We start from the raw sequence: 27515 nt of genomic DNA on the forward strand, positions 1-27515 counted from the left end.
GAAGCTTCTTCTGCTCATAGGTGCTTCTAAGAATCAGTTTCATGATGTTTACCAGTGGAACCTCCCATAAGAGTGACGTTAGGCAACTTCTCAAGGGCTGGAGATCCAGATTTGGGTGATTGCATACCCCATCTTTCCAGTGCGTGCAGTCTTTTTGGGGTGAGCTGATTTTCTCCTCTTTATGCTGAGTGCTGCCATCTGCCAAGGAGTTTTAAAGAGTATTTAGGTGCTGGCATTCATATTCTTCACCAACCCAGCTCTGGCCCATCCCCTGGGGTTGTCAGATGGCCCCGGAGAGTTACTGTCCCTCTGTGCAGAGGCAGCAGATCCAAGCTCTCTGATCCTCTCTGATGAGGGCTGGTGCCAAACATTGCAGTGCTTGTTTGTGTTGCAAGGTCTGGGATGGGAGGGTGTTCTGTGCTGGGCAAGGGATCTAAATGACTGTTTGTTTGTGTGCTTCCTTAAGGAAAAATGTTAAAAGAGAATGATTCTGCTTTGGATGAAACTAAAAAGAGAGGAAAACTCTTGGAAAGAGAAAAGTAGAACAGGGAAAGAAGTCGATTTTGGACTGCCTCAAAACACAAGTATGTTTTCAGACAGAAAGAGAACACAGACGTGTGAGCAGTTCCAAAAAGCCTGAAAAGCCACATCTACAGCATGGAAACATTTAAAAAGAAGTATTCCAAGTGGCGTTTGTAGATGTACGCAAGGCAATTAGTTAGGGGCCCAGCACAGGAGAGCAAATATAAATCCCCTGTTATTTCCATTGGGAAGGCAGTCTATAGGCTTGAATTCAAGTTATGAAAGTCTGAGAGCTGCCGGCGCTGCTCTGACCAGCAGGGAGCAGCGTGGCTTCGTGCTGTGGGCGCAGCGCTGCTCCTAAAGCTGAGTCATTTGGCACTCGTTCCTGCCCTGCTGGTGGCTGCTGGGCGGTGGCTGAGCTTTGAATCCGGCCAGTAGTATCAAAAGGTCTTTCTTGCCTTCTCTTCTTTCCCTTTCCCTCTTTTTCCTAGTTTTATTTGTGTTATTACCTTTTACGTTTCAGCTGGGTGGAAAAAAAGATGCTCGGTGCTCTGAGATCTTCATGGTCTCAGTGAAGTGTTTATGTTGGTAAGGCAGCTGCAGTATGACAGAAGGTGACCATGGTCACCCCAGCAGACAGGTTATCCCCATAAATGGACCTTCTCTGTCCTACAGTGGAGCTTTGTGCCCCCTGTTCCCAAATGTGCAAGGGGTAAGTCAGCATTTTACCCTTTGCACTTTGGGCTGCAAGTTGGATTCTCTTTGGAGAAGGCTGAGGGGAAAGCTGAGAGCAGCCTTTCAGTATCTAGAGGGGCTGTGAGAAGGAAGTGAACAAACTCAGTAGCAGGGTCTGTTGTGACAAGACGAGAGGAAATGGTTTCAAAGTAAAAGAGGGAAGATTTAGGCTGGATCTAAGGAAGTTTTTTCCAAGAATGGTGAGCACGCAGGTTGCCCAGAGAGGTGTTTGTGCTCCGTTGCTGCAGACACCCAAGGTCAGGCTGGATGGGTTCTGAGCACTGATGGAGCTGTGGATGTCCCTGCTCAGTCCAGGGAGTTGGACCAGATGGCCTTTAAGGGTCCCTTCCACCTCCAACAATTCTATGATTCTATGCAGTCCCTAGGGTTGCCCTGTTCTCATTCCATACTTTCCATGGATGAAAATAAACAGAGAGGAAAACTCTTGGAAAGAGAAAAGGAAAAGAAGTTGATTTTGGACTGGCTTGGGACTATTCAGTAGATCCTCAGAAGGCTAGAGCTATAGAAATAAGATGAATCAAAGACAGCAGCCTCTGGCCAAGCCACAGGATATGATGTTACACTGAGAAGCTGTGGTGAAAGAGGCAGCAACGTGTAAATTGGAACATCTGCTGAAAGAATTGTTGTGGGGAATGGCCTCACCTGTGGGGAATGGCCTCACCTGAGCTCCATTAAGGTCAGTACAGCTGATGGCATGGTCACAGTTATTAAAGGCAGACTTTCTTCCCCAGTTAAACCCATGTGAGACAGCTTTCCTAAGCTGCTTTGTTGGTGCGTGAAAACGCAGCCAATTATGTAGGTAAAACTGCACCTCAGTGAGGTATGGAGTCAGTATGGAGGTGAAGTCTGTGTAGGCACCTTGAATACAGCACACGGTTCCCCCAGCCCAACAGTTGGGAATGCAGAAGAGTTTGCAAGGAGCTCTGTAGTTGGTGCGAGCAACTTTCTGTGTCAGGCCTGGTAGAGAGAGCAGACAGGGAAACAAGCAAACAGAAGATGGATTGCATTCACTTGATTTTGTTGTTGCCAGAATCTAGATGGCAGCAGAAAGATTAAAACAGAGCTGGGTACAAATAGTGCTACTGCTGGGAAGCTTGTGCAGCAGGACGGAGTTGTGTTCCTGTTTGTGGGAGCCTGGGATAGAGTGAAAGCATGGGCTGTCCCCTCACCTGCAAGCGTGCACAGGTAGAGATGCATCCCAGTGTGCTCACCTGGTGCAGCTTTGCAGGCAATGAGTATGAAGGGGCTGAGCACACAGCTGTGTATTGCAATGGTGTTGCACAAGGTAGGGTGCAGACCTTCAGGCAGGGAAATAGGGGCAGAAATTTGCTGAGCTGGATGCTCAACTGACTGTCTCAGGTCAGATCCCAGTGGAGAGTTTTATTAAGGAACGGTTGGAGCAGCAGTGCAGCTCCTCGACTGGCAGCACTTCTGTGGAGCTGAGAGGTGATCGAGTGCCAACAGAGTTCTGCAGGCCTGCCTGCAATGGCTGGAGGGCTGCAGTGCTGGTGGAAGCTGGGTGCAGTTGTATCAATGGTGTGCAGTGAATGTCTGCCTATTTCAGTGCTCGGAAATGGTATGGCCCCTCTTGGAGCCACAGAGAGAAAGCTTGTGAGGCAGCTTGTAACCATGCACTTGTGTTTTACTTTCAATACTTTTCAAGTGCTTTGAAAGCAAAGAGAGAAAAGAATAAGCAAACACTGACAAGGAGCCAAAAAGGCCAAACACTGGTCGTGTTTACAGGACATACTGCAGACAGCACTGTGGGAGGTAGTAATATAGTGGTGTACTTGATACAGCTGCTGATCAGAGAATGATGAATGCCCAGGGGAAAATCTAGAAATATGTAGAATACTCTGATTTCATATTGGTTTGACAAAGACTAAAATAATGAGAGGAATCTGCCGTGTTTCACCTGTTCAGAGGGAGGTTCAGGGCTGTGAAATGACAGATCAAATTAATGCGCTGGGCAGAAAGGCTGTAATGAGAGACTGTGATTGCTGAGGTGTTGGCCAAGCCCTGGAGCACAGAGCTGGGAGAGGTGAGGAGGAGCTGATGGCTGGATGGACCTCTGCTCCTGCTGAGCCTGCTGCTGCCTCTCAGTGCTCTTGCTCCCAGGCATTGGGGCTATGTGGTTTTATCTTTATAAATGAACCTAGAAGCCCTTTTCTTCTTTTGGCCAAGTCACCGTTTTCTCATATGGACAATCGAGATGTTTCTGTGTTCAGACCCCACTGCACCAATGCAGTTGTATTGTCTCCAATTCCCAACAACAGCATTGTTCATGGCCCTGGTGCAAGCCCAGGTCCAGGCACGGGCTTGGGAGTTGGTTGCAAGAACAGGGTGACCTTTTCTTTCTGGAAGTGATGGATGGCTTGTGCATGGTAGGCAAGAAAATAAAACTTGTCACTGGAAGATAGACGAGGGCAACATTTCCCTGTAGTATTAGGATATGTGTGTTCCTCTCTGAATAGGTTTTCATCTTATGTTGGTAGTGCATGTGGTCCTTCCAGGGGAGCCTTGCCAAATGTTTTGGTGCTTTATGTGAAATTTGGGAGCTATGCTGCTTGTGAGCTAGGCAAAAGGAGTAGAAAAAAATAGAGCTAGTCTTTGCAAACTGTTGGTGATCGATGGCTGTTTGGATTGGGTGATCCTGTGGGTCTTTTCCAACCTTGATGCTATGATTCTGAACCCCTCTCTGTCTCACTGCAGTGCTGTAAGGGGTCCGTTGGTATTTTACCCCTTGCACTTTAGGTTTTTGGATTCTCAGGTCCTGCTCAGCATGCGGCAGCGCTGAGCCAGCATTCCTCCCCCTCATCCACAGCACTCAAATTCATTAACCTGCATTTATCGGCTCTTGCCAGGGAAATGGTGAATAATGAGGCCTGGTTCAGGTAATGAAATGATCTCCCTCTCACATCTGATTACTTTGCTTCTTATTATTTCCTCAGTGTGTAATTTTGCTTCCCTGGAAGCTTGTTTTGTAAACACTAATGACTGTGCAGTTACAGCCCAAAGTTAAGCTTCCCGGCAGTGCTGCAGAAGCCTGGTGAGCCATGTGGCCGGGCTGTCTGCGTTACCATGTGTGCTTCATTAGCTAACACAGGGATGGAAACACTCCCTTTCTTTGCTGCATGGTACAAGGAGCAGCAGCAGGGATGGGCAGCCCTTGGCATCTACCAGGGACTATGCATATCTTCTGTTTAGGTATCAGTGCTGTGATTTGGCCCACCTATCTGTTCTTCTCTAGTGCTTTCTTGAGCAGTGAACACTATCAGAGATATCTCACATAAGGATTCTATGTGTCCTCTCTCTGCTGGAGAGACTTTTCTCATACATCTTAAAATTTCATCTACTTTTTCAGCAGCATCCACTGGGAAGTCCAGGGCCATCTGAGTTAAACCATTATATCCAGAAATCCTCATTCCTTGCCCCAAAGAGATGACCTTCTGTGCTCTTTGCCCTATTTCCACAGCAAAATCCCTTGAGGTCATCTCAACTTACATTGAATTTTCCTATATTATTTCCTTCTCATTGACCTTTGTTTGTACTTGGCAACACCATCCTCACTTTAGCTACTTTCTTCTTCAACTGGGCAGTTTTACATGTCTCACCAACTATAGTATTTGTAGCTGTGGGGGGTGCTTTACTGAAGATTAAGCAAATGAGGATTCCCCACCTAATGTGGCTTAGGCATCCTGGTCTGATGGTTGACAACCCTGCCCACAGCAGGAGGGTTGAAACTAGATGATCTGTGAGGTCCTTTTCAACCCAGGCCATTCTAAGATTCTATGACTGCACACTGGAAACACACTGGAAGCACACTGGATGAAAGGTCATGGCCTTATGTTGATCCATGGGACATGGTAGGTGGGCATGCTGGGGATGGGTTGATGGTTGGACTGGGTGATCTTAGTGATCTTTTCTAAACATAGTGATTCTATGATTCTGGCTTTGTATGTATTTCCATGATATACCCTGTCCAGATAATGCAGGAGAACTTTGTGTTATTGCTAGAGAAGTAAAATCTTATTTATGAAGCGTGTAGCCAGCTCCTGGCTTGCCAGTAGTCATCCTATGTCTTCTCATGATGAGTGTTTCATTTCCCTCCTCATTATCTCTTTACTACGTTATGTAGGAGCTTCAGTAACAGCCTGAAACTCCTGCAGGGTACTGTCCAAGCAAGGAGTGGAAGAGCCACCAGATGGAGTCCAGGCATGGCTGAGCCTTTGGGCACGCATGAGCTGTTCCATAACAGAGTGAAGGTGGTTGGAGTCAGCAGTTTGAACAAGGTACCAAGGCAGCATTGGTGCACAGATAATATGTCAAAGACTCGAGCTGCACTCGAGGGACTGTGCTTCTCTCAGGAGATGCTTTTTCCTCATGGTCCCTTTGGCCGTGTAAAAGCTGCTGGGAAGCTGAATCTAATCATATAGGTCAGCTGTATCTGATGTAGGAGTTTTTGGAAGAGTTTTGTGTTCTCTTCAGAGGGCTTGTCAAGGCACAGTTCATAAATTTGAGGAGGCAGCTGGCCCTGTTATGGATTCCCATGGTGTGCATTGCTGGGACAAGCCTGTCCCTGCAGCAGTGCCTCCTCCTGTACAGTCATGGGTACATCCCTCATACACTGATTGCATACATGCTCAACCAGTCACTAAAAAGTAAAATTTGACCCCATCAAGCAGAGGATCATAATGATCTCAGCAGGTTTATTGGCCTGATCGATAGCACATGACTCCTCTGCAGGAGCTGAAAACGTCTAAGTCATCCTCACATTAAAACAAGTGTGGGGGAAAGGCATTTCCACAGTGAATTGTTCAATCTGTTTAAATTAGTTTCCCCCCCCCCCCAAACTATCGACTAATGGGCTGAAACATTTCTAAATGTGTCTGTTTTTGAAGACAATGCCATTTTTCTCAGGAAAGAAAATCGTTAAGTGACAAGTGAGCAACGAGCCTGTCCTTGTCAGTGTGCTTCTCAGCTGGGGAAACAGGTGTGGAAAAGGTTTAAATTAAGTGCTTCTCCGCACTGTGAGTCAAAATGTAAATGGTTCGCCTTCAGATGGTTTTGTTTTCCTCTTAGGGTTTTGCTCATTTTTGCTATCAAGTCCAGTCGTGCAGTATATAAGTGCAAAGTTCATAATGCATCGATTTCCTTGGTTGTAAAGCCTGTAATTTCATCACCATTTCCTGTACACCTCAGGATTTCCAATGGCTCCTATGATGAAGCCAGCCCTAGGCAGCCACCCCTCATTTCAACCCATTGGCGCATGTGCAGAGCCCCTCTGTGCTGAAAGCCATGTGCCATTTCATTGCCTCTGTATCATCATCCCAAACCCTGGGGAAAGGTTGTGCTGGGGCTTTGTCAGCACAGCAATTCACCGTTGTTGCTATTAGCTTTGTCCTTCCAGCCCCAGGTGGCTGTAAACCCTGCACTTTGTACAAAGGACATGCCACACCCCTCCCATCTCCTGTTTTTATACTCATTTTCAGATGTTATTAGGACAGGTTTCTTCTGAAAAAGAGCAGTGATGCACTGGCACAGCTGCCCAGCAAGTGGTGGGGTCGCCAACCCTGGAGGTGCTCCAGATCAATGGGGATGTGGCACTGAGGGATGTGGAGATGGGCATGGTGGAGAGGGTTGGGGTTGGACTTGGGGATCTTAGTGGTCTTTTCCAACCTGATTCATTCTATGATTCTGATTACATAAAGCGCTTAAATATACCAGCTCAGGGAGGAAGCCAAATCCTGCTCTGTCTTGTGTTGAAGGCAAAGGTAGAGACCAGCCCAAATCTTTCTCACCTAGGGAAAATGACTGTTCTTGTCATGGAAAATACCAAGCAGGTCATATCTATCACCTTCCTGTATTAAGAAACCAATGGCAATCTAATGTAAATCAGGCAATATTTACCAGGGTAAGTGGAGTACTTAGTGGTGTTTGATGCTCTCTATAACTTCCTGAAGGGAGCTTGTAGTGAGCTGGGGGTCGGCCTCTTCTCTCGTGTCATTAGTAATAGGACTAGAGGGAATGGTTTCAAGCTACGGCAGGGGAGATTCAGGCTGGACATGAGGAAGTATTACTTTTCAGAAAGGGTGGTCAGGCACTGCAATGGATGCCCAGGGAGGTGGTGGAGTCACCGAGCCTGGGGGTGTTCAAGGAAAGGCTGGATGTTGTGTTGAGGGACATGGTTTAGTAGGAGCTATTGGGAATAGGTGAATGGTTGGACTGGGTGATCTTTTAGGTCTTTTCCAACGTTGGTGATTCTATGATGATTCTATGCCATATTTATTGGTGCTGGGTGATTTATTTTTTCCCAGATTTGCGGTGATATTATCACACTTGGAAGAATAGGAACAATAAAGGGGAGTTGGACTGATTGACCTTTAAAAGCCCCTTCCAACTCTAAGGATTCTATGATTCTAATATTGGAAAATGCAAAATTTTCAACAATTGTGGAACTGGTGGGGAGATGAATCTAGCTTTTATTTTTAAAAGCACAACTGAAGTTTAAAGCAGAAAGGGAGGGGGTATCCTTCACTGCCCATGCTCCCTTTTAGCAGGTGCCTTGTTGTATTGATAACACTCAAGATTGGCATCAAGTTGTACCAGCGTAAGTTTAGGTTGGATATCAGGAAAATCTTCCTTACAGAAATGGTTGTTCAGCACTGGAATAGGCTCTCCAAGGAGGTGGGTGATTCACCATCCCTGATTGTGTTTAAAAATCATCTGGATGTGGTGCTCAGGGACGTGATTTAGCAGAGGGTTGTTCAAGTTAGGGTAGTAGGGTAAGGTTGCAGTTGGACTTGATGATCTTTAGGGCCTTTTCCAACCGGAGCAATTCTATGATTATCAAAAAAACAAGTTTCTGAAGTGATGAAAAGCTGGTGCTGATGCTTGGTTGTGGTCCTACAAATCCTCTGAGCCCAGGTTCGCTGTTGTTCTGCTCCTCATCATGTCTTTCACATGTAAAGCTTCCTGTGGCACACAGGGCTGAGGGCTTTGAGGACATTGCATATGAAAACAAAGCAGTAATATTTTTTTTGGTTGAATGATCCTCTGAGTTCTTTTCTATACGTGTGACTAAAAAGTGTTGTTGTGCAATCTTATGAAAACGAACCAGGAGATGGGAGGAGGCATTCTGGTCCCACTTGGGCTTTTTGGAGGGGTAAACTTTCATTCCTGTGATTGTTGAAAGCAGATAAAGCAGAACAGGTGCGGAGAACCTGGCTCCAAATTACTCGTTGTGCAATGGTTTGGCTGCGATCTGAAGGAAGGTGCTGGGAATTACAGCATAAAGGCAGTCAGAAAGCAAAGAGCAATGGATTTTATATTGTAGCCTTTCAATTCCCTTTCCACAAAGTCTTTTGTGTGCATTTAGGGAGGGGAGGAGAAGTGGCTGCTGGTCCTGCCCATGGGAGCAGAGAAGGGTATGAGGGTGACGCAGAATGCTCTGCATCTCTCCTCTGCTCAGGAAGAGATTCAAGATGCTCTAAGCCAGAGAAAGATCCACAGTGCACACAGGGGAAAGCTTGATTTCCTAACACAGCGGTGTGTTTTGCTTTTTATTAGCTATCTTGCACTGCAGCAAAACTCATCCCGGTCATAATCGTTCCCAGTGCCAAAGAAAGAAGTAAAATGCAGGAGCAAATAACTGCCTTTGTGGGTTCATGAAGACCCGGGCGTCTTTCACTTCTGAGTTCTGGCATAATAAATCCTGAAGTGCTTTTCTTCTCACAGCAGACGCAGTTAATACAGCTGTTTGCTGGTGTGTCCTTAAGAGCAAACAAATGGCAACTTCTCAGTGGGCAAGCAGCAGAAGCCTGAAAACCCTGTGATTTTCTCCTCATTTGAGAAGCTAAGAAATAAAATGATATATATCTATAGATTTTCTTCTTTTATTCTCTTTCTCTGTTTTCTTCCGGGACAAAATGCAATCAGCATTTCAGAACGTGTCTCTTAAGGTGGAAAAGACAGCAGCTCACTCACACCACCTGCCTTGACACCAGAGAGGGGCAAGTGGACAAGATGCTTTTCCTACCCAGCAGCTCTTCTGCAGAGGGAGAAGGGGCCTATGGGGATGCTCAGGTGTTCTGGGCCCTGTAAACTTGATGCTGTATAAATGCAGGCTACCTCTCCTCACATTCTGCACCCCCCAGGACAATTCTTAGCAGGACACAGTGAGCATAGCAGGTTTCCCTTCTGTTTCTTCCAGTGCAATCACAGCTGCTGACTTTTGCTTGTCTGCAGATCCAGCTGGAAGCTCAAATCTCCTTTTATTTTCTGTATGGGTTCCTAATCTGGAAATGGATCTCATTTGCTTTACTGAATTACAAGCAAATTAAGCTGAACACATTGTGTAATGCCCGGATGCGTTGCAGGGTTTTAGTGAAAGAGAAAAAAGAGTGTTTGTAATTGCTTCAAGTTTCTCCTTTCCTCAATATCAGTAACTTAGTGTTCTCAAAAATATAAAATGTCTCTATTAAGCGGAGGTTTTGCTCGGGGCCAGGAGCTGGAGCTGCATCTGTCTCACATCTTTCATCCTCTCAGCCATAAAAGAACATCTCTGCCAACATCCCGAGTTCTGTTCCCTTGCAGTTCCTCCCTTCACAGTCAGGCACACTTTGGTTATCTGCAATATTGCTCTTGATAGTATTATTAAATAGTTCTGATCGTTTTCCTGTTGGCAATGGCTTTTTCCTCTCAGATGGATTTTTTTTTTTTTCCCCTGGTTGTAAATCAGCTTTAGAGCCTCGTATGTTTAAGGAGAGTAAATACCTCAGTGCTCCAAATGAGACAAGTATTTTGCATTTTCATTTCCTGACCCATCAGGGAGAGTTTCATGCAAAATGCAAGAGAAACATCAAAATGATGAAACAGCAGTGTTTATGGTTTGATCTCTGGTTAGCACAGCTGATGTCAGACAAACTATCCAGTGCTCCTCAGACTTTGCAGAGAGTGAACTCCAAGAGGGCAGACCCTTTATAGGTCATTTCTCAATGGCCAGTTGAGCTTGCTGACAAACACTCATCACCTGAGTTTTTGTATGTTTTTTTAGTTTACTGATTTGATGAGATCTGAAAACCAAGAGATGAATCTTGCCCGAGGAGGACAGGCTGAGAAGAGAAGGCTCTGGGAAGGGCTGGGAGTAACCTGTCAGTACCTACAGGCCGTAAGGAAAGAGGGGACAGACTCTGTAGCAGGGTCTGTAGTGACTGGACAAGGGAAAATAGTTTCAAAGTAGAAGAGGGGAGATTTAGGCTGGATCTAAGGAAGAAGTTTTTTTCCAATAAGGATGGTGAGGCAGTGGCACAGGTTGCTCAAAGAGGCAGTGGGTGCCCCATCCCTGCAGACACCCAAGGTCAGGCTGGATGGACTCTGAGCACTGATGGAGCTGTGGGTGTCCCTGCTCAGTGCAGGGAGTTGGACCAGATGGCCTTTCAGGGTCCCTTTCAACTCCAACAATTCTATGCAACATCAAGTTTGATTTCCTTTCACCACACCACGTTTATTCTGATAGCAAGGAAACCTTTCCTCTTCCCAAAGGCTGTTTAACAGGACTGATTTGCAAGGTTATTTTTTAAGCTGAGAACAATTATAAACTCTGACTGTGATAATTAACAGTCACAAAGCTTATCTTTGGGGAAAGCATAGCACGCAGTCCTATTTTAGTCCTATTATAACGAGGAGGGAGAAAAATAATGTCAACCTGCACCAGCACTCAGAGCAGGAGCCTTGTGGAGTGCCTGCATAGGGCGTGAGCTGCCATGCAGCACGGGAGGTGTGTCATTTTGGCAAACAGAGAATGTTGTGACGCAGAATCAAACTGTCAGCAGCCAATGTGTGAAAGGGTGTTCCTCCCTTCTCACAGGAAGTGATAGTTTTGTAAGCCCAGGGTCAGCCTTCCGAGACCAGGTCCACCAGGATGCTGGGGAGGATTCTGGGCCGTGGTCCAGTGGGGTGGTGCAGGTGGGGGGCTCACCTACACCCCTGGGACCTCCATGCTGTTCCACAACTGCTGTGCTGTGCCAGAGGGAACAGAGCCAGGGTTGCGCAGGGTGCAGTGCTGCAGACAGCTGCTCCAGGTGGGTGGAAGTTCTTTGGTCGCTGTTTTGTGCTGCAGAATGGGGGGAGAAGGGTTTGTGCAGGGAACAGCTGGGAAATGATCCCCGTTCTGTGCTGTTGCATTGCTGTGTTGGTGCTATGGATGCTCTTGGGGATACGGAGACAATTGAGAGTTCCAAGTAGAGGGAGGAAGGTTTTTTTTCTGTGTATTAAATAGTTCTGCTGCTGTGGTGGCAAACACAAAGTGATGCCTTATGTCCGAGAATCTGTTAGCTAAAAAAGAAAGTGAAAGTTCCTCCTTGCAGCTTGCTGCCAGCTTTCTGTAGGTGGGTGGTGCAATCCCCACTCCCACAGGTACAGTGCTGCCACATCCCATCCATCCCCACCCAGAGCACTTTGGAAACCAGGGATGTGCCAGTTCAGAAGGGGACACTGCAATGCCTCAGTGCAGTGACTTCCAGGCAGTGGATTTGTTTGTTGCTCCTTCCAATGATAATGATGTTCCTAACTGTGGTTGCACATCCTTCCAGGCTGGTCTTCCCACCAAGGAGCTGCTTGGTGCCCACTGCAGATGAGGTTTCTGCACCAAATTCCTCGCCCTGGTGAGTACAGACTGTGGGGCTGCCAGTGCTGCCACTGGTATGCAGCATGGGACTTTACCCGTATCTCCTTGGGATTGGAACCTGTCCTTTTAGCAATCTGCCCATCTGCTGATCAAATTCAGACTCACTGATATTTCAGATTCACCTCTGGTCTCCCTGGCACTGTTGAAAAAAAAAAAAAAAAAGTAGGAGAAGAAATAGATTAAATTTACCTGCACTGTAAGGATGCCAAGATTTATACCTGGAATTGTTCAACCTTTTATCACCCCTGGTGTGCATGAGCAGGTGTGGAACAAAGGCAATAAATGTGATTTCACCATCTCAGTGCAGGCAGGGAGAGATGCTGTGTGCCCTCAGCAGCAGCCAGACAGTATGGGATACTCAGACCATGCATCTTTGTGTCCATCCCTTCCTGCATGGCTTGGTCACCCACAGCATGCTTCTAAACACCAGTCCCACATCACAGGGCACCATCACCCAGCATCTTGTTTGCACCCTGCCTGGGTGTGCAAGCAGTGGTTGCCTATACAGGTGCACAAGGCAAAAGCCAGCATTTGGGCTGGCTTCCCCTATTTCCAAAGGGGACTGTGGCCTCACTGTGGCCTGTCATTGCTCTTGTTTCCATCAAGAGGCGCTGGAGTCCCTTTCTCATTATGCTCACAGTGACAGCATGCTAATGGCATCGCTGCAGCACTCTTCTGGGGTGTCATGTATCATCATTAGAGTACAGCAACCTGGTACCCAGCTTGCATGAGAACGACAGCCTCCCACCAGGCTGTACTTTCACAGACCTCATCTCTCCATCAGTCCTTTCTGAAAGAGATGCTGTGGAGGAGTTACTGGTGCTGCTGGCAGTTTGCTGAGTTCCCTGTTGGAAAGCAGGAGGCAAGCAGGGTGACAGCATGCTGTGGGGCGGGTGATTGCAGCCCCACATCTCTTCCCTTCAGAATAGGGAAGACTGGGGAGATTTTTAGTTTACAACCTACCTGAAATAAAGAAAATAATTTTAAAAAATGAGTAAGTTCTAAATATAACAAAGCATCTCATCCCAGCTGCTGGTTCTTATTGACATTGGAAAGCATGTTTGGCTCTCAAAGAATAAAAAAGTGCTGTTCTAAACTTTAGGACCCTTTCCCCCTTAACTGTATTGGTGTTGGCACAGCTGCCCAGGGACTGGTGGGGTCACCATCCCTGGAGGAGTCCAAGAACCGTGGGGAGGTGGCACTGTGGGATGTGTGGGCATGGTGGGGTGGGATTGGACTGGGTGATCTTAGAAGTCGTTTCAGCCTTGTTGATTCAATGGCTTCTTTTTTTTTTTTTAATTCTTAAGCTTTGCTCACTCTTTTCTTTTGCAAAATCTCTTAAAGCATTCAAAAATGAAAGAAGGCCTACAGATTTTGACAAAAAGGTGTTGGTGTGGGCAGGACGCTTTAAAAAGGAGGAGGACATTCCCAAGTACATAACGTAAGTAGACCTTTTTTTCTTTTGATATTAATTTAATTTTGCTGAGCGGTACTGTCGGAGGTGAACATACAGATGTGGACCCCAGCCTTCTTAGTCAGAAGGCTCTCGCATGGTTGGTATTTGTGGACTGCCATGCCAATGGTGCTTACAGCTTCTGGTGTCCAAAAAGAATCCCAACTGTTGGGAGCATGAACTTCTTGTTTTGCCTCTGATGTAAATTGGGTTTGCTTATTTTTGTTGTCATCCATTTCAGACTCATCAGAAGTGTTTTTTGCAAGGAAGTGGCTCTGTAGTTCAGGAGTCACCGTGGTAAAACGTCATCCACATTGGGTTTTTACAGGTTTTGCTAGCTTTTATTAAAGGAACGTTAGTGTTATTCACAGATCTGGTGGAAGACGTCTGCAAAGAGTTGCTGGTTTCTGGTCTGTGGTTTTACCCACAGATGATCTTGCTGGTCGTTTCCAACCTTGCGATTCTACGATTCTAAATGACCCCTTTGTCAAGGTATTTTGTTACAGGGTTGTGTTTCATTTCAGAGTCCCAGTGCCCCCTGCCTTGTGGGGTTCTTAGGGGTTGGCCTTTCCCTTGCAACATAATGGAATCCACAGCTGGATATGATTTCATGAATGACTCAGGCCTTGCAGTCTCTTGCAAGCATGAGTGGTCAGATAAATGCTGTGAGTCACTTGTGGAAGGCGGTGGAGATTTCTCAGCAGTGGCTGTGAGAAGCTGCTTGGGACGATGACTCTGGATGGATGGTGGTCATCTGCTCCTGCTCAGCCTTCCACTTCATGGTGCACAGATAGGCAGCTGTTGGAAGATTTGGGGATTTGTCACCCAGCTCCTCACAATCTCATTTCCCACATGCTGCTGCAGGATAGGAACTCTGCTCTGTCCTCCGCAGGTCTGAGGTTTTGGATGCAGCAAGGAACACTGTGAGGATAAAGGTTTGCTACATCATGATTGCACTGACCTTGCTGGGTTGCTTGGCCATGGTCATCACAGGCAAAGAGGTGAGTAATGTTTTCTGGGTAACACACTTATCGGGTGGTCTATGTGGACTTTCTTTTTAAATAAGCACCCAGTTGGCAGGCTTTGAGATTAAGTCCATATTAGCAATATTAGCATGGGATCTCTCTTGCCCCATTCTCCAGGGGAGAGGTTGGCATGGGGAAGCACAATTTGCTTGTTAGAATGTTCCTTCTGGCACACTTCACCATAAACTCATGTGCTCAGTGCCTCCATATCACGGTGTTTCAGCAAGTCCAAAGGTCGTGGAGTAGCTCAGATAGTGTTGGCAGAGCCTACTTCTGCCCTGTGGCCATGGGTAATGGGTTCCTGTGGTTCTGCCCAGCATGCCACCATGGCCACATGGCTGTGATGCTTCTCTTCTCCTGTGCCACATGTATGGAAGGAGGATCTGCAGCCCAATTGGCACGTTCTTGTTGCAAGTGCACTGTCCTACCTTCTTCCTACCTGCTCATGCACCTGTAAACATCATGCGGTGTAATTTTTCTGCTACTTAGAAGCTTAGAATGGTGAGAAATTGGTAAAATAAAGAAGCACATTCATGTCTTTCATCATGAAATATCAGAGGAGAGTGGGGTGTCAAAGCAAGTGGTGCAAACGAAGAGAACTTTGGTGGCATGAAATGTATGCATGCAATGTTTTTCACCATTTCTTTCCAAAGGCTGCTAAAAAGGATCACACGCTGCTGAGAATGAATGAAGAGAAGAAGGCTAAATGGAGGGCTGAAGCAGAGAAAGATCACGAGGCAGCTGCTGTGAAGGCACAATGATCAGGAACAGGTTTGCTTTAACAGCGGGAGAGAAGTGATTTGCACACATGCCATATGTACCTGTCTTCCTTTTACTCCTTGGATCTTTCTGCCTGCAACTCTCTCAGAGTAAAGGCTGCTCCATGTGAGCTGTGAAGTTCTGGTGGAAACCCCAGCAGCTTCCTTCTGTGGCCTCTGGTCTTTGGTACTGGGTTCATCTAAAATAAAGACACCTCCTCTGAGCTGGGAAGTGTGAGGGCAATGGGTGGAAGATTGCACAGCTCAGGATCCATTCCTCGTGGTGCTGCTGCTGCTCAGTGTGGTCTTTGCAGGCAGGAAGGATGCAACCCTATGTCAGAGAGCATCCCAGGCTGTGCAATTCCTCTAGTGCACACAGGCTTGGCCAAAGGGATCTGGGGCAGAGGGAGAACAGGTCTGAAATATGTCCTCAAACCAAGAAGAGGTCTCTTCCTCTGACTCTGCTGTCATTGCTGTCCCACCCCTCTCCTTAGCCCCTCACAGGGACACATGAGCAGGTGGAGGGTATGAGCAGCCCAGGTGACTGAATCGGGCCAAAAAGCCTTTGGGTCAGAGGAGCTGCTGTGAATGTGGGGTGGCAACATGGGCTCACAGCGTGGTTTGGTGATGGTGGACAGCTGCTCTCCCAGGAGCAGGGATCCTGGTGAGGGGCACTGCCCATCCTGTTGCACTTCGCTGCTTTGCTTTTTCATCTTCTGCTTCCAGTCGTTGGCATGGAAGCTCCCTAGCACTTGCTTAGTTGTGATTTTAGTTAGGATTAATTGCTAATAGAGGGTTTGCTAAAACTGAATTCTTTTTAATCACCATAGTTCATTAACTCATAATAAAACAGCTGTCCAATTACATCTAAAACAAACACTTCTCTTCACAGCTTCATTTAAAGTGTCACCAAACTCCGAGATGATGCTTAATGGGAGAGATCCTCGAAATATTGAAAGTTCCATTTTCATAAAGTCATTAAACTTTAAGACAGACCTCAGCTTACCCCCGTGGTCCAAGTCTCCGTGCATCATTCATATCATAGAATCATTAATGTTGGAAAAGACCACTAAGTTCATCAGGTTCAACTGTGAACCCATCACCATCAGGCCTGCTAAAACAGGTAAACCCTTAAGACCCATAAGTTGAGCCCACAGAGCTGGGTATGCTGCATGGGGTACCAAGGGATGTGGAGCAACAAAACCCGCCATCTCATCCCAACCACCAAAGGAGGTGGCAAGCGCTGTAACCATCTCAGCCTTTCTGCTACACATTATCACACCAAGGCTTGGCTCTGCTGCTGCAAGGTTTGTTACCTGGACCACGTATACTTGGTTCCAGCAGTCTGGAAGATTCCATGCAGGAGTTTGGGTTTATTGTGCCAAAAATGATGGTCCACTCATCACTGGCGTGTCACTCCATGAAGAAGCTGCTGGCAAGGGTGAGCTCTTCCCCAGGGCTTGGGGTCAGTGCTCAGCAACTGTTGGGCTCTGGGGCTCCTGGATGTGTGGTCTTTGGGTGTTTGGTAGTGGAGGTTTCTTCCTTCTGCACACCTGTGAAGGATGAGGAGCTGTGTGAGGGGACGTTACATCTGTCACATCTTGGTGTTTGCAGCCCTTGTTTCCGACTCACAGACCCATGCAGTACAAATTGTAAGAAGTGATGTCTGCTCCCCGCAGTATTCCTCACATTGCTTCTCAGAAAAGTAAAAATAATGGTCTAGGACAAGTGCAGAGTGAGCAAGTCTCTGATGAGAAGACAGTTCTGCTGGCACAGGTAATCCGTGCTTGTTGGGTGGATGTGACCTGGTTTCCTTGGTTAGTGCACTAACCTGGAAGAATTTCCTCAGAGTTAATGTTCACGTGGGGATAAACTAAAACACTCAGTCCCCTGGATAAGTTCTGAATTATTAAATGGCCTTCTTGGGCCCTTGCTAAGAGGACACATGTAACATTTAAAGGAGCCCATTCTGATGCTCATAAACAAAATCACTTCCACATTCTGGACTTCCCTGACTAAAGCAGAAAAGGAGATCGCTACAACTGTGATCAAAGAACAAACACATTAACAGTGACTTGTTCTGTTCTGCACTTCCCTGTGCCTGGGAGAAAACAAATAAGCAGCCAACCCATTTCAGATATGGGCTAGTTTCAAATCCTCTTGAATAACCTTGGTCTCTGTTGTGTAGTGCATAAAGCTGCTGCACTACACGTTGTCAGTAAGAAGAAGGGAAAATCAATTCCTCCTCCCTGATCCAGTGACAATGGGCCATCTTGGTTTGATCAGATGACCCAGCTGCTTTTGGGCTCTTACAAAGAGCAGTGAACATTATGTAAGGGATAATCCTTTTCCAGTGCTGGCTACAAGATAATTCATTTTAATATAGCAGTATTCACCCTTCAAAATCAATCAGATTAATCACTGGCTTGTACTCTGCTGGTGTAGCGCAGCCTCATCTGGAGCCATTCCCTGTAGTAATGGGAGATGCCAGCAGAGGACATTGTGCTGATGCCTCTCCAGCAGTGGGACTTATCTCTGCTCACTAAAATCAGTATCTGTTTGCAGTCCTTTGATTCTCCTTTGGAAAAGCTTCTAATTAACACAGCTTCCAAATCCTCACCACCTTGGGCTAGTGGCGTTTTTTATTTCTCCTCCATCTATATTGCTTCAGAGTCACGCCTGATCCCAGTCATTTAAAAAGGAGGCAGAAGTTGTTGTCAGGAAGAAGTGATTCTTCCCCTTTTCAAAAAGATGCCCTGTATTTCCCCAGCCTGGCCATAAGGCAGGGCTGGAGCTGAGAGCACTGCTTTGCCACTAGGCTCAGGCATTGGAGGTGAGTCTTTTCAGCTCTCACCTCCTTGTTTATCCCTCTGCATCAGAAGGAAAGAAAGCTTCCACCCTTGTAGGGCTTTTGCCATTTTAATGAACTCCTACGTAGAAATGGCTAACAATGGGCTGTAGGCTGGTGCCAGAGAGCTTTGTCTCATAGTGATCGCTGGGGAATATTTTGCTTAGTAGCTGGAGTTTACCTAATTCTGCTTCCATTAAAATCAATGCTGTGATTCCTCCTGGCTGTGGATTAGAGATATTATCCACTGCTTTTGGAAATCCATCTGTTTTACAGAAAATTGCCTTCCCCAGGATAGCTGTGGGGCAGCAATGGATGCACCCGAGCTTTCTTCTGCTGCAGTGATGAGGTCTCTGATGACCTCCCAGTGCATCAGACAGAATGTGAGATGGAAAATTTGAGCTCCAGAGATCCCAGACCCTTCCTTTCTCATTTTGCCTCTCTTTTTGACTCATTTGGGAGTTTATAGTGACACTTGGTTTCCTCCCATCCATCTGCTACGAACTCTCCTCTCTGCATTAGGTCCCATGCTGTCCTGCACTTGCAGGATCACTGATTTCCCTAGATGCAAACAACATCTTGCCATTCAGATCTCATTTTAAAGCCTTTCCTGTTTAAAGTCTTCAGCATTTTTTCTCCCACCAAGCCAGAAACTGCTGCTCATTTAAAGGCAGATTGCACCCACACTCAGCTTCCAGGCTTTGGACGTTGTCTTCACTATGGAGTAGAAAACATCCCATCTCAGCTCTTTCCTGTGTGCAGCCGGTTGTCCCTCCTTTGGAGCTGGATTCCTGCTATTTTCAGAACACCCGTTGTTTCTGACTGTTGCTTGGTCGGTGTCACTGGCTTACTGGCCCATGGGGTAAGGCACACTGGGTTTGCTCCTGTATCAAGAGATTTGCTAAGGTTAGAATCCTCTTCATAAACAATCCAAACGAATGTTATTAGCACTGAATCAATAACCTAGTCTAGTACTTTCGTGAGGAGATCTAAGAGCTGTTCAGACTTTTACCAGCTACCCTGGGGAATCCCAGTGCACAGTGGTGTTGCTGCAGAGGCTGTGTTGCTCTGTGCCTGAAGCTCCAATGCCTGCAGAAGCAGCATGACTGCAAGGCTGGGGGAAAGCTTTTGTTCCTTGGATCTGTTCAAAGGAGATTCAAGGTTGAAGGCCTCCTCTTTCCAGCCTCATGCTCCCTCACTGCAGCAAATAAGCGGTGGCTGCTGCTGGCCCAAAGGAGAGCTGTGCAGCTCACACCCATAGTGACTGCAGAGAGAGTTTAAACGCAGCTCTCCTGTTTGAATTTGGCACGAAGTCATTCTAGCCTAGCAGGGAAGCAAGACCAATGCTCAATAATTTGAATTAATTAAAGGATCATTCATTAATGCGCCGAGGTAGCGTTAAAGCAATTTTCCATGGTTAAGTGGTTTGAAAGTCATTAGGGCTGTATGATTTATTGCAAAACCAATGTGACTGTCAGATGAGGAGTAGGTAAGTCCTGAAAGGCTCAGCACTCCACATGGAGCATTGCACCTCTCTGCTCTGCCCAGCCATGCTGGTCCCACACCTGGGCTCTGCACAGAGGCAGCTGCTACACAGAAACCTGGAGCTTGGATCTGATTCTTCCTCTGGAACATTGCATCTCCCCAATGAAGAGATCCAGGCCTTCTGCTGTTTGGTCGTGGGCTGTTATTTGCTGGGTGTGTGAGGGCTCAGGAGGGGAGGAGGGCAGACTGAAACAGGATTTAGCTGAGCTCACTCGTGGCTTATGCAGGCTCTGCAATGTGAGCTGTTCATAGCAACTGCCAGGGAGGCTAGACCAGAAAATCAAGGGATCTGCATGCCAGTTTGTAATATGCAGATGAGAGATGGTCAGGAGACTTTTTGTAGATGAAATAGAAACCAAAATAGCCCAATGAATTAGTCATATGCTAATTACAATCATTGGTTGGTGTTTCTGCAGGCTGTATTAATGCACTGCAAATCGCACACAGCTCTGTTAGCTGTTTTCTCGTGGTCCTAGCATCATCCTGCAACAGATTTCTAACATCAGAGCTAAAGGGCATCCTCTAGGGATGCAAAAGTGCCATTAAAGCAATGCTGCTCCAGTCTCCAGTCTCCATAACAGTTTCACACCGTACCAAGGGGCCAAAATCAGGCTTGAAAGGGTGGGAAGTTAAGCACCCAAGCATTTTCCTTGACAAACCTCAGTGTGAAGTAAAAGCACAACCATTGCCCATTGTGTTCTCCCACTCATTTTTCTCCTCCCAAGGCTGCTGTGTGGGCTGTGCAGGGGATGCTGTGAGCTGAGGACCTACTGCTGCACACGTGAGCTGGGGAGGCTGCGGGGCTGCATGCGCTGTGCTCTGACACTGCAGAAATGGGCAAAGAGCTGCCTGTGCAGCTGCAGCATTCCATGTGCCACCTCCCACAGCCTCTCCGTAGCTGTCAATATGTACTGACTGAGGAATTTTGATCTCCTTACTGCTTTTGCTGAATGCACTGGGAAGGCATTTTGAGCTCATTGCCGTTGAAGTCCAGGTGCCTGCGGACTTCCACCTGGCTGTGGAGCACACAGGTGTCCTGCTGAGATGCTGTCTGGGAAGGAAACTGCACGGGGTGAGGAGCAGAGAGCTCCTGGATGTCACCTGGTGTCCTTCAGCCCAGGCCAAGCTCTTAGCTGGCACCTGGATGCTGTGCAGCAGATGGTGTCATGCTCCAAAGCCTGGCTGTGAGAGCCCAGCTGCTATGTGCAACCCAGGGCAGCATCAGCTCTGCAGCTCACGCATGAGCTGCAGTGCCTCGACCCACCTGCCCTGGGGATGACCGGGCTGGGGACAGGATGCCCAGCTGCAGGGACCCTCCTGCTCTCATGTCCTTATTCTGCTCACCCTGACAGCTGCTGGGGTTCATACAGGCTTCCCACAGCTCATAGGCTGCGATGTTTGTAGGGTGAGACATTGGCCTTTCCTTGAGAAGCTCAGGATATACAGTGACTGCTTTATGGCTGTTCAGCCTTCTCTTCAGGAAGAACTAGGACACAGAGCTCTGCAGAGCAGCCTGAGCTCTGGTATTTTATTTTGGTTTGATTAGAAATGATAATAATAAAAAGTCCCAGCAAAAGTGTGTCTGAATATGAGCTTGAGTCACCCACCTCCACAGTCACTTTCTGTGCACACAGCAATGCACCAGCCTGGAAAATGATTTGCAATATACCTCAGGTTTGTTTCTTTTTTTTTTTTTTTCCCCCTTTTACACATATATTTACATAAAGGAAAATAAAATCTCTGCAGCCAGCCTATCTTTATCTCAAAAGCAGGTTTCCCATGAGACAGAATGAAATAGTGCGGATGTCTCATCTGATGGATGAATGATGAGAATTTCACTTTCAGTCCTGTGGAAAGAAGGTGGAAGTTTTGAGCTGGCAGCTGAGGTGCTGCTTTTCTACCACCTCTGCAAAGTGGAGAATCTAACCCTGCCTGCCTCAATGGCTCCCAGAGGATGCTGATGCTATTTCACTCATTTCAGTAGTAAGGAGGTGAGGGATGTGGATGGCTCGAGGTCTCCCAGCAGCAGTTCCTTATGTCCCATGGTGGTGCTCAGATAACTCCAAACCTGTTGGAGAGAAGTGCATTCAGTTTTACACATTCTGTTTGCCCCACGTGCTGCACTTGTTGTGGCATGTGCTGGACTCAGTAGGCACATGTGTGGCACAGTAGGTACTTGCTTTCCCTGCTGTGCCAGATGTGGGGAATGCATCGCATGCAACACAGCTGAGTAATGGGGCTGTGCAATTCAGCATGGATGCTGTGAGAGGGGACAAGTGCAAATGTGGGCTGTCATGGGCTGCATCCTTTTTTTTTCTTCTTCTTTTAGAGCAGAGGCCTCCTGAAGGGCTCTGGTTCCAAGCTTGTGGCTGGCTGTGAGCCTCCCTCTGCCTCCCTGCTCCCTGTTAATGTTTCCATCAGCAAGAGAAAGTGGTTGGAACTGTTTTTACAGGGATCGTGACCTGGAAATTAAGGCAGCCTTCTGCATGTGCTCACCCAATCCAAAAGCCTTGGCCAGGTTGGGATGCTCACACAGCCATCGATGCTAGCTCAGTGCTTCCCAGGCAGCAGTCCCCCCTGCTGCTCTGTATGCAGGAGTACTCCTATAAACAGCCATAAAACCATGTACTTAACCAATAAAACGGGCATAGGAGCTCTGATATCCACACACCAGAGCCAAGATAATGGCTCTCTTGGAAACTAGCCCTCTACGTGGGCTGAAAGAATGTGATTTCTGACTGCATAGCCATTAACCCCCATTACCCCCCTGCTGTCCCTCTGTGCTCTGCATCCTGAACCAGCCCTCAGCCCACCCTCAGAGTACCCAAGTCCCTGCACTGATCCTGCTGAGCGTCTGCAGCTGGGACCCTCTCATGCAAGAACAAAGCAGCAGTGCTCTGCCTGTTGGAAAAACCAGCCCAAATTACCGAGGTGCAGGAAATGCGGCTCTCCTGCTTCTCCCATACCCCTGGGGCACTCAGGTGCTTGCCAGCTCGGTTGTTCGCTCGGCTGGGCACAACGGGAGATGTGTTTGTTGCTTGAGCTTTTCTAGCAATTTTCCTTGGACTGCATGGGATCAGCAAGGAGGTGCAAACTGGGATTTTCAGCCTGGCTTTGAGGGGCGGTCAGGGCTGAACTGCAACCCTCAGGCTCCAGTACCGACACCGATGTCCTCCCAGCGACCCTCCATCTCTGGCAGAGGGGAGCGGGGCTCCTCCCATCATTTTAGAATGCAAACCCACCGCTTGACATCTGTAGATAGTTAACCTCGGTGCAAGAACCACTTTAGCGACTCCTATTTTAATTGCCTGGAGAATAGATGTTAACCTAGCTTGAAACTCGAGGCAGATTTGCATAACAGCGGATCTAAAAGCTGCGCTCGCTCCCACAGCCCGCACAGGGAAACGTGTTTCTGGTAGGTTTTATGTTTTAAGTGCTTCTAACAATGGAGCAATTCAGTGTTTAAGTACAATTTTCAGGTCCTCCAACAAGAGCCTGCTGTTGGGGAAAACGCCTTCCTGGCACTTCCCCGTTTCCAAAATGTTTCTTTCTGAAGTTGTCCTCTGAAGCCCGGACAAGTTTTAGAAAAACTTTCTTCTCCCTTTGGCTTATCACCGTGTGACTTTAAGATTTAAGCCATTCCAGAATACTGTTTTAATTCTTTTCTTACTTTCTTGTAGCGGAAAAATCCATTAAGCTCAGATTCAGCCTCACCAGCGCGAGCAAAACAGCTTTTATTAACGCCTTAGCTGCGATGGGGGAGAACTCCAGGCTGTCAGCTGTGACTGCAGGAAGGCTCTGGGTGCTGTGCTCAGGATGCATAATAAAAAAGGATGAGGAATTGCACGTCAACATGTCAGAGGAAAGTGAGGACACGAAATACTGTTTACCAACGTTGTGCTTCAGTCAGGATGGGAAAGCTGTCAAATGGGAAGGACAGAACAGAGCTTGAGTTTCTCTCTGGTTGGGCTTTCCTGTCCCTCTTTGACTTCTTCTTTTCCCCTTCTTTCATGCTGGGCAGCACTGGGTTGCTCTGGTTGTGTTTGGCAGAGGCTATAGGAGTCCCATGATGACCCCTAGTTCTGTGCCACCTCCTGTGCCTGCTGTGCTGTGACCGTGCCATGCCATGCACATCCCCTCTGCCACACAGCCACCAGACAGGGTTGGTGTCAGCTCTGTTCTGCTCAGCTCAAATGTGTGCAGACATTTCCTCTCCTGCTTCATTTTACAGTGCTCTTCGTGATGAATTTCCATTATGTGTTTGGGCAGATGCTGAGCATAGCCCCAGTTTAATCAGGGATGCAGGAAGACAGCATGTTCACACCTTACAGAAGCTGCAATCTCCTGATCTTCTCTGCCAGAAATGCAGTGTTTTAATATAATGTTTTATAATATATTAAAATATTTTAATTATTTTTAAAGCCATTCTCTGGTTACCATGGTTTCAGGGAAACAGAGGGCTGGCAGTGCTGGGAGATTTCCCTGGCCATGCCATGGAGCTGTTTGGCTGAGGGTTCCTGTGCCAGCGTTGTCACCTGCACTACCTCCAGGACGCAGCGAGCAGCATCCTCTGCATGCACCTCAAGGGATTCCTTGGCTGCAGAGTGGTTGCAGAGAGGACACCTGCCCTGCAGATTTGCAATGCACGTGTACAAGCCAGGCACCTTACACCTTCAGAAAAATGTAGCAATGTGTTTGCAAAAAGCCCTGCTGGTCTGCACCCCTGGTATTAGAAATGCTGTCACCTCCGGGGCAATCTGAGAGGATTGCAGCTCTCAGGTGCCTTTCAGAAGGACTCTGACAGCTTAAGAAATGCCCTCAGAACAGTTCCTGCTTTCCGTGCTGGCCAGTATCATGCTGCTTAATCACTTTTAAAGTTCAGAGAATCCATAATCTGGCTGGGAAATGTGGAGAAAGCAAAATTTGCTCTGCAAGAGTTGGAAGAGAGGGCAGAGAGTGAGCTCTGAGGGTAGGACTGCTTCCTTTTAAATAGGCATTTGTTGGTGCAAAGTGGAGTTTGTGTAGGAGCTGTAAGTATATACATGTTTCCTTGGCCTTGCTTTCCTTTTGAATGGAGATGATTCATTTGATTTTTTCACTGCTTCTTCCTTCCACAATCATTTTTGAGATCAGGGATGGTGCCTTATGGAAGCAACATGGGGCAGTGAAGGCAGAGGATCTGAGGAGAACAGGAGGACCTTGCTCCTCCTCCTCCTCCTCAGCCACCCACTCTTTCCAATGCCAATAGCACCATATTGCAAGGGAGAAAACCCATCCCACAGCTGGCACAATTCTGTGAATGCATAAGTGACATAAACCAGGGCTAGTTATGATAAACAGCAGAAATAAAAAGGAAGAATTTGATCCTTTGCACTTTCCTCGCTGAGTTAATGGCAACACTTCAAACCTAGCACCATTAAAGCATTCAGGAAAATAGCAGCTCATATAAATGCAGGGCAATTCCTGCTTCTGTGTGTACCAGAGCCACCAAAATGATTCTTCCCATGGCACCAGCTCCTCCATCACCAGCAGAGTGAGTCTAAGAGGTAAAAATAGAGAGGAAGGAAGAAATGTATCCACTTCCATTTCTTTTTTTTTTTATTTTCCTAACCAAATTGAATAACCTCCACCAGGGAGCTCCTTCCACTTCTAAATGGTTGAATGAAGGTCCAATTTATTTGCTGTCACACTCTCCCATGCTCCGATGTGATGCGATCTGCCCTGTGAGCACTGAGCGGGTTCTCCTTGAGCCATCTGCATCCCCTGCGCACGCTGCCAGCTCCTTTTTATCATTTTGATTGGTTGGTTTGTTTTTGGAAATAAATCCTATGTTTCCATAATCTCCTGGGGTCATCACCTGTTCCAGTCAAGGAAATGCAGTATAAACTGTTGCTGTAGATCCTTTTCTCAGACATCCAATGCAGTTCTGTCGCTGGTGCAAGGACACTGTCTTGCTCTTGTCACAGGTGTGTGGACAGGAAGGCAAGGAGAGGGTGAGCAAAGGGGTGGAGGGAGTTCACTCATTTGATGTGAACAGATGAGACTAAGCCAGGAAGGGAAGAGCAAAATGTGAAGAGCAGCCCCATGCTGGGCTCCAGGGCCACTGAAGCTGCTGCAAACCAATGGAGCAATGCAGAGAGACAGTGCTGGGTGCAGCAGCAGCTTAAGTTAGATGTTAGGGAGATATTCTTCACTAAGACGGTGGTGAGACTAAGAGATCAGTGGGTACCCCATTCCAGGAGGTGCCCAAGGGCAGGTTGAATGGGGCAGCCTGAGCTGGGGGGGAGCAGCCAGCCCACAGCATGGGTTGGAGGTTGATGAGCTTCGAGGTTCCTTCCAACCTCAACCATTGTATGCTTCTGTGATCCTTGTCTCCCCCCAGCTGTGCTGTGGGTGTGCCATGTGTTCCCCACACAGATTGGCAGGGGAGGACATCTGAGCTGTGCTTTCATGTGTGCTATCACTCATGAAGTTGATGGACCTATGCTTGTTCTTGCAAAGAGAAACAAACAAAACGATCATTGCCATAGCTGTGGAAGAGCTCTCATGGAGTTATGACAAACACACTTATACTGTCCTCATTAATGATCTGCCCTGGAGAAAGAAATCCATTATGCATGAAGGCTGGGAAGACAAAGGGAGCATTGGTGTGTCGAATTGATTAGCCCAGGCTTTAATGTGCAAACGGGCTGGGGTTCTGCTGGCCTGGGACAAAGCACTGCACCGCAGGCTATGGGCTGCGCAGGGCTCCCTGTGCCCCATCGTGTTCGTGGCTGATAGGTGTGCATGGAGAGGGGTCTTGTGCTCACTGCTGTGAGTGTGCAATTGGAGAATGGCATCTGTGCAAAGAGAGACCAGAGCCTGCTGTTACGCATGGCAGGAGCAAGAGGATGCGTCTGTATGTTTCCAGCTTTGCATAGAATCATAGAATTGGAGTTGGAAGGGACCCTTGAAGGCCAACAGGTCCAACTCCCTGAACTGAGCAGAGACACCCACAGCTCCATCAGTGCTCAGAGCCCATCCAGCCTGAAATTAGGTGTCTACAAGGATGGAGCGCCCCCACCTCTCTGGGAACCTGTGCCAGTGCTTTACTAACTGTGAAAAAACTATTCCCTTATATCCAGTCTATCCAAAATTTTGGACGCACTGCTCTCCAAAAAGCTCTATGGAAACTGAGGAGCACATGTGGGTAAAAACAGCATCATCCTCCAGCACTGCACATGGCCGCAGTGCTGAGAGCTGCACAGCATGCATAAAATTAGCAACATTGTGTTTTTGTTTCCTCCTTTGATTAGGAAAGCTCGTTGCAAGTGGTGTGTTTAAACAGATATTATGCAGGATAGCGATAACCAGTTTTAAGTCATTATACAAGCAGTTTAATTTGATGTTGCTCTATAAATAATCTAAGTCTATTTGCATGCATATTCTGTTGACAGGAAGATAAAAACCATAATTCCTACAAACAACATAACGATGTTATGTCAGTAGCAAAAAAAAAAAAAAAAGAAGGAGAAAGGAAGAAAAATCCAGCACTCAATGGTTCAGTCTTTACAGAACTTCATCAAATGCAGTAAAATTAAAAAAAGAGTATCCTTCCAGCTGCAATCTCCATGGAAATAGAGAGAAGGCTCAAATACAGTAGAGGAGGTATGTATTCTGTCTGATTTCTGTGTTTCTTGGAACAGCTCGTTGCATTGTTACAGCAAGCATTGTGCTTTCATGAGCGAGTTTTGCAAACAAAATAAACTATGTATTTCTTTGACTATGCTTTGTTAGGATGTCACACGCTTACAAAGGAAGAAAACAAAACAAAAAACCCAGCTTTGTAGTTTGGCCAAGAGAACCTCTTAGAATAGGTTTCTCTTTGCTGTGAGTCCAAATGCAAATCTGAACTCAGTGATGTGTCTTGTGGAGGAGTGGG

At 47.1% G+C, this 27515-nt stretch overlaps 1 protein-coding gene across 1 annotated transcript; it reads left to right on the top strand.

The window, feature by feature from the left end:
- The first annotated feature begins 11152 nt into the window (after positions 1–11152).
- LOC122182929 (protein FAM162B-like) lies at positions 11153–16206 on the top strand. Its single transcript, XM_042876616.1, has 6 exons — positions 11153–11360; positions 11871–11942; positions 13310–13406; positions 14311–14419; positions 15097–15214; positions 16094–16206. Exons 1-5 carry the CDS (start codon positions 11201–11203, stop codon positions 15202–15204), a joined length of 546 nt encoding a protein of 181 aa, XP_042732550.1. The 5' UTR covers positions 11153–11200; the 3' UTR covers positions 15205–15214; positions 16094–16206.
- Positions 16207–27515: the final 11309 nt, after the last annotated feature.

This window comes from Lagopus leucura, unplaced genomic scaffold (assembly GCF_019238085.1).
Source record: "Lagopus leucura isolate 7727_CA_CO unplaced genomic scaffold, USGS_WTPT01 Super-Scaffold_100016, whole genome shotgun sequence".
Classification (NCBI taxonomy): Eukaryota; Metazoa; Chordata; class Aves; order Galliformes; family Phasianidae; genus Lagopus; species Lagopus leucura.